This window comes from Panthera onca, chromosome B3 (genome assembly GCF_046562875.1).
Source record: "Panthera onca isolate mPanOnc1 chromosome B3, mPanOnc1 haplotype 2, whole genome shotgun sequence".
Classification (NCBI taxonomy): domain Eukaryota; kingdom Metazoa; phylum Chordata; class Mammalia; order Carnivora; family Felidae; genus Panthera; species Panthera onca.
The window spans coordinates 84,499,075-84,514,698 of record NC_138344.1 but is presented as its reverse complement, the minus strand read 5'-3'; the positions used below and the strand labels follow the sequence as shown (position 1 = coordinate 84,514,698).

Below are 15,624 nucleotides of genomic sequence, written 5' to 3'. Positions count from 1 at the left end.
ATTTACTTGGTTTTTGCTTTACTGTATAAAAGGAGGTAACAGGGACAGAGTTTTAGAATTATTGAGTCCAGAATATTGATATTTCATTGCTAGAAAGAAGCTTAAATAAAAAGACCAAATACATATTTTTTAATTGAGGCATAATTGCATACAATATTGTATTAGTTTCAGGTGTACAACATACAGTGATTTGACAAAAGTTAATACAGTGTTATTGACTATATTCCCCATTCTGTACCTCACTTCCCCATGACTATTTACTTATTTTATAACTAGAAGTTTTTACTTGATAATTTCCTTCCTCTTCCATGCCCCCCTCTCCTTTGGCATGGCAGCTACCAGTCAGTTCTCTGTATCTATGAGTCTGGATTTTGTTCTGTTTGTTTTGTTTTTTAGATTCCACATAAAAATGTAATCATATGGTATTTGTCTTTTTCCGTCTAACTTATTTCACTTAGCAAAATCCCCTCAAGGTCCAGCCACGTTGTCGCAAATGGCAAGATTTCATTCTTTTTTTGTGGTTAGGTAGTATTCTTTTGTATGTATAAGTCACATGTTCTTCATCCAGTTCATCCATCAATGGACACTTAAGTTGCTTCCATACCTTGGCTATTGTAAATAACGCTGCAGTGAGCATAGGGGAGCAAATATCTCTTTGAATTAGTATTTTTGTTTTCTTTAGATAGATATCCAGTAGTAGAATCGCTAGATTATAGGGTAGCTCTATTTTTAATTTTTTTTAATGTGTAATATATTGTCGAATTGGTTTCTTAAATTTTTTTTTAATGTTTATTTATTTTTTGAGACAGAGAGAGACAGAGCATGAATGGGGGAGGGTCAGAGGGAGGTAGACACAGAATCTGAAACAGGCTCCAGGCTCTGAGCTGTCAGCACAGAGCCCGACACGGGGCTCGAACTCACGGACTGCGAGATCACAACCTGAGCCGAAGTCGGACGCTTAACCGACTGAGCCACCCAGGCGCCCCACAAATTGGTTTCTATACAACACCCAGTGCTCATCCCAACAGGTGCCCTCCTCAATACCCATCACCCACCCTCCCCTCCCTCCCACCCCCCATCAACCCTCAGTTTGTTCTCAGTTTTTAAGAGTCTCTTATGTTTTGGCTCCCTCCCTCTCTAAACATTTTTTTTTTTCCCTTCCCCTCCCCCATGGTCTTCTGTTAAGTTTCTCAGGATCACATAAGAGTGAAAACATATGGTATCTGTCTTTCTCTGTATGACTTATTTCACTTAGCATAACATTCTCCAGTTCCATCCACGTTGCTACAAAAGGCCATGTTTCATTCTTTCTCATTGCCAAGTAGTATTCCATTGTGTATATAAACCACAATTTCTTTATCCATTCATCAGTTGATGGACTTCTAGGCTCTTTCCATAATTTGGCTATTGTTGAAAGTGCTGCTATAAACATTGGGGTACACGTGCCTCTATGCATCAGCGTTCCTGTATCCCTTGGGTAAATTCCTTGGGTAAATTCCTAGCAGTGCTATTGCTGGGTCATAGGGTAGATCTATTTTTAATTTTTTGAGGACCCTCCACCCTGTTTTCCAGAGCGGCTACACCAGTTTACGTTCCCACCAACAATGCGCATGGGTTTCCTTCTCTCCACATCCTTGCCAACACTTGTTATTTTCTTCTCTTTCTGATAATAATCATTTTGACAGGTGTAAGGTAATATCTCATTGTGGTTTTGATTTACTTCCTTGATATTTAGTGATGTTGAGCATCTTTTCATGTGTCTTGAAATATATCTGTTCAGATCCTCTGCCCATTTTTAATCAGATTGTTTTTTATTGAGTTATATGAGTTCTTTATATATTTTGGTTATTAGACCCTTTTCAGATACATGATTTGCAAATATCTTCTCCAATTCAGTATGTTCCCTTTTTGTTTTGCTGATGGGTTTCTTCAGTGTTTAGAGGCTTTTTAGTTTGATATAGTCCCAATTGTTTATTTTTGCTTTTGTTTCCCTTGCCTGAGGAGGCATCTAAAAACCATTGCTAAGACCAATGTCAGGAAGCTTGATGCCTGTGTTTTCTTCTAAGAGTTTTATGGTTTCAGGCCATATGATCAAGCCTTTAATTCATTTCGAGTTGATTTTTGTATATGATACAAGATAGTGGTGCAGTTTCATTTGTTCACACATGGCTGTCCGGTTTTCACAACACCATTTATTAAAGAGACTATCCTTTTCCCATTGTATATTTTACCCTACTTTGTTATAAATTAATTGACCATATATGTATGGGTTATTTCTAGGCTCTCTGTTCTCTTAATCTTGATTTTTTATGCCAATACCACACTGTTTTAATTACTGCATCTTTGTAGTATAGTATGAAACAGTGAGCAGGATATCTCCAGCTTTGTTCTTTCTCAAGATTGTTTTGGCTATTCAGTCTTTAGAATTTTAGAATTATTTGTTCTAGTTCGCTAACAAATGCTATTGGTATTTTGGTAGCGATTGCATTGAATCTGTACATTGCATTGGGTGATATAGACGTTTTAATGATATTAATTCAGTCTATGAGCATGGAATATCTTTCCATTTATTTGTGTCTTCTTCCGTTTCTTTCGTTTGTGTTTTATAGTTTTCAGTATATAAGTCTTTTACCTCCTTGGTTAAATGTACTCCTAGGTATTTTTTGATGTGATTATAAATGAGTTTTTTTTTTAATGTTTATTCATTTTTGAGAGAGAGAGAGAGAGAGGGGGGGAAACAGAGCGTGGCCGGGGAGGGGCAGAGAAAGGGAGACACAGAATCCGAAGCAAGCTCCAGGCTCTGAACTGTCAGCACAAGCCTGACGCAGGCTTGAACTTGCCAACTGTGAGATCATGACTTGAGCCCAAGTTGGACACTTAACAGACCAAGCCACCCAGGCACCCCTTTATTTCTGTTTTTAATGGTTCATTATTAGTGTATAGAAACACATATTTTTTTTAAAAACATATTTTGTATTCTGCCATTTTCTGAATTCATTTATTCTAACAGTTTTTCGGTAGAATCTTAAGGGCTTCGTATATGCAATCTGCATGGAGTGACAGTTTTAATTCTTCCTTTCCAGTTTGTGTGCCAGTTATTTTTTTTTTTTTCTTTTTACCTAATTGCTCTGGCTAGGACTTCCAATACTTTGTTGAATAAAAGACAAAGGCATCTTTGTCTTGTTCCCGATCTTAGAGGAAAAGCTTTCACGTTTTCACCATGGAATATGATGCTCGTTTGTCATATATGACCTTTATTATCATATTGAGGTACCTTCCCTTTATACCTAGTTTGTTGAAAGGTTTTTATCATCAATGGGTGTTGAAGTTTGTTCAGATACTTTACTGAAATAATCATATAATTTTTTAAATTTAATTTTTTTTTTTTTAATTTACATCCAAATTAGTTAGCATATAGTGAAACAGTGATTTCAGGAGTAGATTCCTTAATGCCCCTTACCCATTTAGCCCATATCCCCTCCCACAGTCCCTCCAGTAACCCTCAGTTTGTTCTCCATATTTATGAGTCTCTTCTGTTTTGCCCCCCTCCCTGTTTTTATATTATTTTTGTTTCCCTTCCCTTATGTTCATCTGTTTTGTCTCTTAAAGTCCTCATAGGAGTGAAGTCATATGATATTTGTCTTTCTCTGACTAATTTCACTTAGCATAATACCCTCCAGTTCCATTCACATAGTGGCAAATGGCAAGATTTCATTCTTTTTGATTGCCGAGTAATACTCCATTGTGTATATATACCACATCTTCTTTATCCATTCATCTATTGATGGATATTTGGGCTCTTTCCATACTTTGGCTATTGTTGAGAGTGCTGCTATAAACATGAGGGTGCATGTGTCCCTTCAAAACAGCACACCTGTATCCTGTGGATAAATGCCTAGTAGTGCAATCGTAGGGTAGTTCTATTTTTAGTTTTTTGAGGAACCTCCATACTGTTTTCCAGAGTGGCTGCACCAACTTGCATTCCCACCAACAATGCAAAAGAGATCCTCTTTCTCTGCATCCTTGCCAAAATCTGTTGTTGCCTGAGTTGTTAATGTTAGCCATTCTGAGGGATGTAAGGTGGTATCTTATTGTGGTTTTGATTTGTATTTCCCTGATGATGAGTGATGTTGAGCATTTTTTCACGTGTCGGTTGGCCATCTGGATGTCTTCTTGGAGAAGTGTCTATTCATGTCTTTTGCCCATGTCTTCACTGGATTATTTGTTTTTTGGGTGTTGAGTTTGATAAGTTCTGTATAGATTTTGGATACTAACCCTTTATCTGATATGTCATTTGCAAATATCTTCTCCCATTCTGTCGGTTGCCTTTTAGTTTTGCTGATTGTTTCCTTCACTGTGCAGAAGCTTTTTATTTTGATGTCCCAGTAGTTCATTTTTGCTTTTGTTTCCCTTGCCTCCGAAGACGTGTTGAGTAAGAAGTTGCTGCGGCCAGGATTAAGGAGGTTTTTGCCTGCTTTCTCCTCTAGGATTTTGATGGCTTCCTGTCTTACATTTAGGTCTTTCATCCATTTTGAGTTTATTTCTGTGTATGGTGTAGGAAACTGGTCCAGATCCATTCTTCTGCATGTCGCTGTCCAGTTTTCTCAGCACCACTTGCTGAAGAGACTGTCTTTATTCCATTGGATATTCTTTCCTGCTTTGTCAAAGATGAGTTGGCCATGTGTTTGTGGGTCCATTTCTGGGTTCTCTCTTCTGTTCCATTGATCTGAGTGTCTGTTCTTGTGCCAGTACCATACTGTCTTGATGATTACAGCTTTGTAGTATAGCTTGAAGTCTGGAATTTTGAGGCCTCCAGCTTTGGTTTTTCAAGATTGCTTTGGCTATTTGGGGTCTTTTCTGGTTCCATACAAATTGTAGCATTATTTGTTCCAGCTCTGTGAAGAATGCTGGTATTACTTTGATAGGGATTGCATTGAATATGTAGATTGCTTTGGGAATAATCATATAATTTTTATCTTTTGTTAATGTGTATCACATTGGTCAATTTATGGATATTGAACCATGTTTGTCTCCCTGGAATAAATCTCACTTGATCATGGTGTATGATTGTTTTTATGTGTTGTTTTAACTCAGTTTATTGATATTTTGTTGAGGATTTTTGCATCTGGGTTTATTAGGGATATTGGCCTATAATTATCTTTCTTTTTTTTTTTTTTTTAATGTTTATTTATTTTTGAGAGACAGGGGGGCAGACTGCAAGCAGAGGGAGGGGCAGAGAGAGAGGAAGACACAGAATCAGAAGCAGGCTCCAGGCTCTGAGTTGTTAGCACAGAGCCTAATGCGGGCCTCGAACTCAAAAACCGTGAGATCATGACCTGAGCCGAAGTCAGTCGCTTAACTGACTGAGCCACCCAGACGCCCCTATAATTTTCTTTTTTTTGTGATGTCCTTGTTTGGTTGTGGTATGAGGATAAAACTGGCCTCGTAAAATGAGTTTGAAAGTTTTTTCCTCTTCAATACATGGAAGAGTTTAAGAGGGATGGGTGTTAAGTATTCTTTCAATGTTTGGGAGAATTCATGAATGAAGCTGTGTGGTCCTGGACTTTTGTTCATTGGGAGATTTTTGATTTTGGATTCAATCCCCTCACTAGTGATTGGTCCATTCAGATTTCTGTTTCTTCATGATTCAGTCTTGGAAGATTATAAATTTCTAGGAATTCATCCGTTTCCTCTAGGTTGTATTTCTGTGGTATTGGTTGTAATGTGTTTTCTTTCTTTTCTTATGCGTTTAGGTCATTTTTATCTTTTCAGAGAACCAGCTCTTAGTTTCATTGATCTCTTTTATTGTCTTTTTAGTCTCTATTTCATTTATTTCTGTTCTGATCTTTATTATTTCTTCTCTTCTACTAACTTTGGGTTTTGTCCCTTTTTTTTCTCTAGTTTGCCTAGGTATGAAATTAAATTGTTTACTTGAGATTTCTCTTTCCTTGAGGTAGACCTATATTGCTATGACCTTCCCTCTTAGAACCATTTTTGCTGCATTCCATAGATATTGGTATGTCATATTTCTGTTTTCATTTGCTTCTATGTATTTTTTAATTTTTCCTTTAATTTTTCACTCACTTTGTCGGTATTTGGAAACATTTAATCTCTGTATTTGTAGTTTTTCTAGTTTTCTTCTGGTAGTTGATTTCTAGTTTCATATTGTTGTGGTCTGAAATGATTTCAGTCTTGTTGAATTTAGTAAGACTTGTAAGACCTAACATGTGATCTATCCTGGAGAATGTTCCATGTACACTTGAGAAGAAAATGTATTCTGCTCCTGTGGATAGAATGTTCTGAACATATGAGTTAAGTCCATCTGGTCTAATCTGTCATTTAAGGCTGATCTTTCTTTATTAATTTTCTGTTGAAAGGTCCTGATATTTTAGCGGCTTGCTTGGTAGTAGCATCACCTCACTACAACCACCACAAAGTGTTAAATAAGTATTAATTTATGCTATACATAATTTAAATAAACATGAGTTTCTGCTATGTACCAGACACTACACTAGGCACTGGCAATACTTCAGTATATAATGTAGATACAGTCCCTGTTTTTACAGAGTTTCTGCATTAGTGAAGATATTTAAAACTAAACAGTGTGTTTCAAGTCAGTGTTATAAGTCGTATAATGGGGAAGTACAAGTGCATATGGCAGAGACTCCTTATTCACACTGGGTAGGTCAACAGTGGGTAGGCTTCTCAGGAAGAAGTGTCTAAAGTAAGACCTGAAAAATAAAAAGAAGTTAACCAGACGTATAAGAACAGGATTATGGCTCCATGCAAAGGAAAAACATGTGGAAAAGGCTAGCTCTGTGGCTAGAACTTAAAAGTAACGGGGGAATTATGGAGTGATCAGAAAGTTGAAGAAAGACTGGAAAACCCACTAATAAGCTGGGGCTTATCCTATGGCCAGTAAAGAGCCATAGAATATTTTAAGTAAGGAAGTAACATCTGATTAATTTTTAGATCTTTTTGCTGCCTTATGAAGAATGGACTGGGAGGAAGGAATAGGGGTAAGAGGGAGATTGACGACTGGGGACCATCAGGGACCACCATAAACCAGGCTAGCAATGATAGTAGCATATAGAGCCATGCAGAGCAAGTTCTTCTCAGGAATAGCCCCAGGTCTGAAGTAAGTGAAATAGAGTAGCAGTGGGTACTAGAGTTTCTCTAGCTGCATCAGGAATGGACATTATCACTTTCACAGATGGCTTCTATTAACTGCTATACCCAGTTCTGATTCCATTCTAGTACCCTGGAAGAAATCAAATGAGACCCCTAGATACAAAATCGTGTACAGTATTATGATTTTCTTTACCTCTTTGGCCTTTGATGCTTCTCAGTTGTATCTTATTGGGATTTTAAGCATTACATCTTAGGTAGAGAGTATTGAATATTCTCTTTATGGTAAGTTTATGAAATTATATTTACAGGTTCAGAAAGTGCTTCTCCAGTCCATTCAGCTCTGGGATCCAGGTCACAGACGCCTTCTCCTTCCACACTGAATATAGATCACATGGAACAGAAAGATCTGCAGCTTGATGAGAAGCTCCACCATTCTGTTCTTCAGACGCCAGATGACCTAGGCAATATTTGAAAATTAGATATTTGCTATTTTTCCTTTCAGGGCATTTGTCTTAGGAGATCTTAATTTAGACATCTTAAACTTTTGATTAGATAGAGTATTATTATAAGTCTTCTGAACTTTTGTGAGTCTTTTGGAAATTTGTTACTTAACATTTTTTCTTGCTCTTAAAAATATTTATAGTCTAATATTTGTTGTATTATTATAGTTGACTACAATCCTGGCATTAGTGATTGCATTATTTTTGTGTGTTAAATTATCATTTATTGATATTATGCCATTTCCTAAAGCAGGAAGTATTTTTAAGTAAATGTTAAAAAGTGACTAGGAAACCTTAGAAACTGCAAGTTTTAATAAAAGTTATTTCTGCTGAGTCTTAAATAATGTAACAAGGATCAGGATAAAACGTCATTTTGCAATTATGCCCAAAACAATGAATAATATAAAATGCCAGTTTTCATTGGTGCTGCAGTACATTTACTCTCTATAACTTCTGGCCTTATAGTTTTAAGGTACTCATTCTCATAATATGCATTTATCTTGCAATTACATAACCCTTATGGTCTGATTTCTGGATTATTTTGGCCTTTTCTTTCCTCCTTTTGGCATGCAGTTTTTAGTTCATCCTTGCTTTTAGTCTCTTTCCCCAACAGTGGGAAAAAATTTCTAACTTATAGAAAAGTTACAAGACTAGTAAAATGAATACACATTAAGCCTTTAGATGAATTCACCAGTTGTTAATATTTTACCACCTTATCTCTGTATCTACATACACACGTGCACAAAAACAACCCTGCCATCCCCCACCCCCCTTTTATTTCCACGTAAGTTGGGGAGGATCAGAGGGAGAAGGAGAGAGAAAATCCCAAGCAGCCTCCACACCCAGAGCAGAGCCAGATGCATGGCTTGGTTGATATCACGACTCTGATATCATGACCTGAGCAGAAATCAAGAGTTGGAAGCTTAACTGACTGAGCCACCCAGGCGTGCCACTTTTCTTTCTTTCTTTCCTCCTTTCTTTCTTCTTTCCTTCCTGCCTTCTTGCCTTTCTGTCTGTCTTTCTGTCTTATTTCTGTCTTTCTCTGTTTCTTTCTTTCTTTCTGTTTGTCTTTCTTGAGCTATTTAGTAGTGAATTGCAAATTTTAGACCCTTTACACCTAAACACTTTAGTGTTTCCTGTATAACCACATTGTAATGGTCACATTCAGCATATTTAACATTGAAACATCACTGCAATTTTTTTTTAATGTTTGTTTATTTTTGAGAGAGACGGAGGGAGAGAAAGAGAGAGAACATGAGTGGGGGAGAGGTAGAGAAAGAGAGGGAGACAAGAATCTGAAATAGTCTTCAGGCTCTGAGCTGTCAGCACAGAGTCCCATTGTGGGGCTCAAACTCAGGAATGGTGAGATCATGACCTGAGCCAAAGTGGGATGCTTAACTGACTGAACCACACAGGTGCCCCCATTACTGCAGTTTTTAATCCAAAGTCAAATTTCCCCAGTTGTTTCAGTAGGAATATCTTTTATAGCTACACCACACCACTACCAGCCCAATTCAGGATTCAAAGGAGGATCACACATTGTTGCTGGCTTTGCAATTATTTAAAATTTTGTTTTTGAGAGGGATAAGTTAGAGACAAATCAGTTGATTTCTCACCATATTGTGAAGGTTCCATAGAGTAGGGAGATGTTAACAGTGATGGTTAAAACTACAGTGTTTTTTTTTTCTTTTATTTCAATGAGCTTACACCAGATGGTTATTTTTTATTATTATGAAAGACTAGTAACTTTTTTATAATACAATCATTGTATACTTTATGTAGAAAGAGAAAAAAAAGTTAAACTTAGGCATAAAGGATGTGCATATTATTAAGAATGAACTTGTAAATTATGAGTACACTGAGATATTATCAAGTAGGAATAATCTTAGTAATGATTTCGCCTTTTCTGTTATATACACTGAATAGAATAATGGGTGTTTTTTAAGTTGGAGGAGACCTATAATGATATTTAGCTAAACCATCTATTTCATAGTGAGAAGTATAGCATTAGGTTATTAAATAATTTGTGTGACATCACATAATAACAGTAATATCCCTTTTAATGCTAAGCCTGATTTAGTTTTGAAATATAGAAATACATTTGTTTGGAAGTTTTAAGTACAAAGAAATAGGCTTATGAAGACTTCCTACAAGATCTGCTTTCAGCCTGCGATCTTCTATTAATTTGATGATACAACCTGAAGTAGTCATTTGATAAAGAGAGAGTATGTACTTACAAATATGATCTTTATGTCAACCATATACTTCTCTATCAGCATCATTTCCTCCTTAGATAAATCCTAGTACAAGTTCCATTGAATAAGTAATTATTGCCATAATATGGAATCACGAACTGGTGAGGTTTTGATCTTATTAGGAAAAAATAACACTAGTGCCTATTGACATTTTAAAAATTTGCTTTTATAGATATTTAAGATTGTTAATTTGAGTCTTTCTTGTTTTTGTGATTCTTTAGAAAAATTACTAACACCAACGTATTGGTTTATTTTATAGAAATCAGTGAATTTCCATCTGAATGTTGTAGTGTGATGGCAGGGGGTACACTCACAGGATGGCATGCTGATGTTGCTACTGTAATGTGGCGAAGAATGCTAGGCATTTTGGGAGATGTCAACGCTATTATGGATCCTGAAATACATGCCCAAGTTTTTGATTACCTCTGTGAGCTTTGGCAAAATCTAGCTAAGGTAAAAAAAAGAAAAAAAGAAAAGTTTAAGAATTCGTAGAAGCCTTAGACCACATTGCCCCTCCCCCCTCCCCCAACCTCCTTACTATAAACTAGTTCCTGGCAGGGTAAAGTCACTGAACCATGTTTAAATATATAGTTAGTGATAGAAATTGGACTTGAACTCAAGTTTAAGCTAAAACAAACTGGAAGAACAGTTTTCATAGATTTGTTGCATTTTATTTGAAAATTACAGATTAGAGATAATCTTGGCATTTCAACTGATAACCTGACCTCCCCTTCACCACCAGTTTTGATTCCTCCACTGAGAATTCTTACACCTTGGCTTTTCAAGGTAAGCTTAATATATAAAAATCTATAATTTAAAAGTTTCATTTAATAAATCATATGTAATCTGTTTTAAACATTTGATTCTTTAACTTTTGTATAGTTTTCTAGAACACTTGGTTTGTGACTTGTCATTCATTACGGGTTATATAGAGAGGAAAACGGGCATAGCGTAATTATTATACTGGTGCATCATTTTTATTTAATAAAACAAAAGTGAATATAGAAAATTATGTTTTAACTGTATTTTAGTGAAGTATAAATCTCGAATTTATATCAAAGAATATGCTGTGTACTTTCATTGTTTTAGTTTTTAAGTTTATTTATTTTGAGAGAGAAAGCGTGAGCAGGGGAGGGGCAGAGACAGAGGAAGAGAGAGGGAGAGAGAGAGAATCCCAAGCAGGCCCCATGCTATCAGCACAGAGCCCAATGTGGGGTTCGATCTCACAAACCATGAGATCATGCCCTGAGCCAAAACCAAGAGTCAGATGTTTAACCAGCTGAGCCACCCAGGCACCCCTACTTTTGAAGTTTTAATTTTTTTAAGTGTCATTTGATACGTTTGGTGCATTTTCCTAAATGAAACAGTGTGTGGTTATTCATAACCTATGTTGTATCATTTTAATGATAACAATAGTTTCAGTAATCCTGATATTTCAATTCATTAAGAAATTGGGCCAACATAAAAATAAATGAAAGCAAATATATTGCTTGCTGTATCACTTTAACAGTATCTGAGTATTAAAATCAACATCTTTAAATTGTAGGCAACCATGTTGACTGATAAATATAAACAAGGTAAATTACATGCTTACAAACTTATTTGTAATACAATGAAAAGAAGACAAGATGTTTCTCCAAATAGAGATTTTCTAACACATTTCTACAATATAATGCATTGTGGATTACTTCATATTGATCAGGTAAATATATACTTTATAACCAATTGCTTTATAAGTTTACCTTTGATTCTTGATTATTTAACTCTTTTAAGGTCTAGAATTAAAAATAGTCTTATGTAGTCATTTATTTATAAGTGTCTTTGATTTTGTAACCTCATTTGTTCTTAAGACATAGTTGAAAAGCTGTTATGTTAGGGGATTGACTTGATTATTAAATGTGTCTTTCCTAAACATAGTTGAAAAGCTATTAATTAGGGGATTGATTTGATTATTAAATGTATCTTTCCTCTAATGTTGTAACAACTAGTTTGCTTGTTTAAAGTATTAAACCATCTTTTGCTTAGACTGACTACATCTTATTTTAATGTCCTAACGTACTTATTCTTGGGTGTTTTGTAATTGTTACTTAATAATTGGCACTAGAGGCATGTGGATATGCTCATCTAGTAGTGAAATAGAGGATTTTTCTTCTCTAAGAGCTAGCCCATCACATTTTCTTATTTCCATAGATTGTATTAGCACAGTGACAATTATATTGACTTGGCATTTGTATCAATATAATCATTACATTAGAAAGTAAAAAATTTGACTGTAGAACATTATTTCAAGGGTCTTGATCCTGGCCATAAAACTGGAAAAAAAAAAAAAAAAAAACAAAACCAGAAATAATCACAAAAAACTGTGGGAGGTTGTAAGTCATAGTAATGAAACATTTTTATCATAATGTGGTTAAATTTCACTTGCAGTTGATTTAAAGATCATTAAATTAATATTGAAAGAAGTAGTTATGTCTCTCCTCCTGAAAAGCGAAAATACTACCTGCATTAATTTGAAATAATTACAGTGTTCTACCTTATAAACATGTCTCAAACAAAATGACGATCTTAGTTATTGACAAAGAGACCTTTTGTTTAAGATAAATCAGATTGAGTAATACAGTGTAAAACACTGCATCCTCATGGTAAATTCCAAAGGCTGGATATTTTTCATCAAAGGACTTCAGTTGATCTCATAAAGAGAACATCTCCAGTTGCCACATAATAGGTTATGCAATTTTAAAGATCAGAGATATCATATGGAAGCAAATGGATGAGAGAAGGAACTACTCTGCAGTTCAGTTTTATAACACTTGAGCCTTATATTTTCAACCCCTGAAGCAAAAAGCCTTCCATCTTGCTGTCTAGTGTGTGTGTGTGTGGGGGGGGGGGGGGGGGGGGAATGCTGTATTGATGTCAGTTAAACAAATATGTTTTAAGTTTATTTTGCTTTGACAATATAATACCAAGCATGGATTATTTAGAAGAATTAAAATTAGTCTTTCCAGTTAGGCAGTGTATAGTAATTGCCTGTTTTATTATTTCATATGTTATCTATTTTTAAGGGTATTGATTAGCTGATACCCAAGATTAATTTATGAAACTCTTTTCCCCTTCTTTTCTTACTTCTAAGGATATTGTCAATACAATCATCAAGCACTGCTCACCTCAGTTTTTTTCACTTGGTTTGCCTGGTGCCACAATGCTTATTATGGATTTTATTGTAGCAGCTGGTAGAGTGGCTTCTTCAGCTTTTCTCAACGTAAGTTTTTATTTCCTGTTCTTTATAATATAACAGACTGTGGTTAAATAGGCTCGACTAACAAAGCAACAGAGAAGGAGCCCTTGTTAGTAAATTTAACAAGCTGATGATGAGGAAAACTTACAGTTTAATTGAAATTGCTTTTATTTTTTTAAGTAAAATTTGAAGTATAAGAAAGTACTAAAATTAGTTGATGGAACTGACACAGGAGCTATAAAAAGGGATTAAAATCTGATAAGCAAAACAAAATTTAAAATTGAAGAAGTCTATGGAAACAAGTAGAGGCAGGGAAGAAACTAAAGAAAGGGCAGTGGGCCATAGCAAAAGAGAAGAAACAGATGAGATAATCCAGAAATATGCTCTAGGAGTAAACTCTAAACTCTGAAAAACATGTGAGGATTTTTCATAACAGTTACGGAACTATGGAGACAATGCCAAGTAACTGGTATAGTTGGAACACGTCCATATTTATGTAGCAGAGGTAAACTAAAGAGGAAGACAGTAGCTGGTTTATAGTGCTAGAGAGGTTAGATTTTATCCTCAGGAAAGAATGAGCAAACATTGAGGGATTTTACGCAAGGAGTGGCATGATCAAATTTACTATGAAAACAATTACTGTTCAGTAGACCAATTATTCTAGATGACTAGTCAGCACGTTTCCTGCACTTCTTTAAGGTTGTGCAGGAGAGTGGCACCTGGGTGGCTCAGTTGGTTGAGTGTCCGACTTCAGCTCAAGTCATGATCTCAGTTTATGAGTTTGAGCCCCACATTGGGCTTTACATTGACAGCACGGAGCCTGCTTTAGATTCTCTGTCTCCCTCTCTCTCTGTCTCTGCCCCTCCCCCTCAAAAATAAACATTAAAAAATTAAAAAAAAAAAAGATTCTGTGGGAGAATTAAACCCTGATGTCCTTAGGAATCCATTTTATGTGATTAAATTTACCTCCTGTGCATCTAGAAGGATACTAGTTCTGTAACATCCTTGGGAAAATTTTTAAAAATAGTTATTTTCTGTTTGTGTGGTTCATATGAGGAACACTTGTTGAGAAAAACTGCATAGGAAAACAAATCATTACAGGAATCAAACCTGACACCTCATCTCATCATAAAAGTTTAAGGTCAGTCTTTTCCTCTGGATGATGTTGAAGATACATAGTCTAAATCTTCCTCTTTGGATTCCATTTTAGATCCCATACACATCATCTTCCTTCCCTTAACAGGAAGCCCCTTTTCTCCCTCTGCCAGGCAGTTTACAAAATAACTAATTAGGTTTTACCTTCATTAATTATAGTCACATTATAAGTATGCTCCCATTATATCCACATACTTGAACATTCTCAGTTACCTTACCCAACTTTCAACAAAAACCCTTAGCTAATCTCTTTTTTTAAATTAAATATTGCGTTTTTTATCAGTTTCATTTTTATAACTAATTTTTTTTTATTTAGAGACTTTAATTTTTTAAGTAATCTCTACACCCAATGAGGGGCTTGAATTTATAACCCCAAGATCAAGAGTCACATGTTCTACTGACTGAGCCAGCCAGGTGTACCTACAGATAATTTTAAATTGGGATGGTGGCTACAAGCTTGCCCTACCCCTTTATGGTATTGTCTTTTATCTGCAAATAAGGATTTTTTTTTAAATATGGAAATGAGTTGTTTTGTTGATAATCATAATAGTACCACTCCACTGCCTCTATTAAAACAATTAGAAACATAAGGAGATCCTGTGGAAGATAGTGTCTTGTTTTATGTAAATAGAAGGATTATGTTTCTAGCAAATTTTTAAAGCATTTTTTTTTGGTATTATTAAACATATAATTCAATTCATAGGTATTTTAGTAAGCAAAGAAATATATTAGTAAGTGGGTGTTGGTGGGCGTGCAAGAAGGTAGAAGAAGAAAAAGAAATGTTCAGTGCTGGGGCACCTAAGTGGCTCAGTCGGTTAAGTGTCTGACTCTTGGTTTTGGCTCACATCCTGATCTAATGGTTTCATGAGTTCGAGCCCCAAGTTGGGGTCCACACTGACAGCACAGAGACTGCTTCAGATTCTCTGTCTCCCACTCTCTCTGCCCCTCTGCCACCCCCACTGTCTCTGTCTCTCAAAATAAGTAAATAAACTTTTAAAAAAAGAAAGAAATGTTCAGTGCTGATACTTCAGAAATGGCTTAATATATATATAGCTAAGAAAAAGAGGAAAAGTTACCTTCATCTGCAGGCCAACCATAAATTCTTACTTTGTTTTTAGTTAAGTACTATAGGCAATGCTTTTTTCACTTGGCATAACATTATAAAAACCGTCTAGACTAGTGCCTATTTCTTGAAGATACAATTAATGTTTTTATCCTTACTTTTATCCTTAGGTAGTAACAAATATAATCTAGTGACATTGAGTCATCTGCTCATTAGTACACTATGTTTTGTTGTGTGCGTTGCCTTTAAAATGAAAGTATGTATATTTTTTCTCAAAATTAGAGT

General features: G+C 35.5%; 1 protein-coding gene across 6 annotated transcripts in view; it reads left to right on the top strand.

The window, feature by feature from the left end:
* The window catches only part of RALGAPA1 (Ral GTPase activating protein catalytic subunit alpha 1), a 263,713-nt gene that overhangs the window by 124,394 nt on the left and 123,695 nt on the right, over window positions 1–15,624 (top strand). For all 6 annotated transcript variants that reach the window (XM_060619520.3, XM_060619522.3, XM_060619525.3 and 3 more), the window contains 5 exons: window positions 7,440–7,592; window positions 10,146–10,339; window positions 10,574–10,672; window positions 11,433–11,588; window positions 13,017–13,145. In XM_060619520.3, the coding sequence (XP_060475503.2) occupies window positions 7,440–7,592; window positions 10,146–10,339; window positions 10,574–10,672; window positions 11,433–11,588; window positions 13,017–13,145 (731 nt within the window). The remainder of the gene's footprint in view (window positions 1–7,439; window positions 7,593–10,145; window positions 10,340–10,573; window positions 10,673–11,432; window positions 11,589–13,016; window positions 13,146–15,624) is intronic.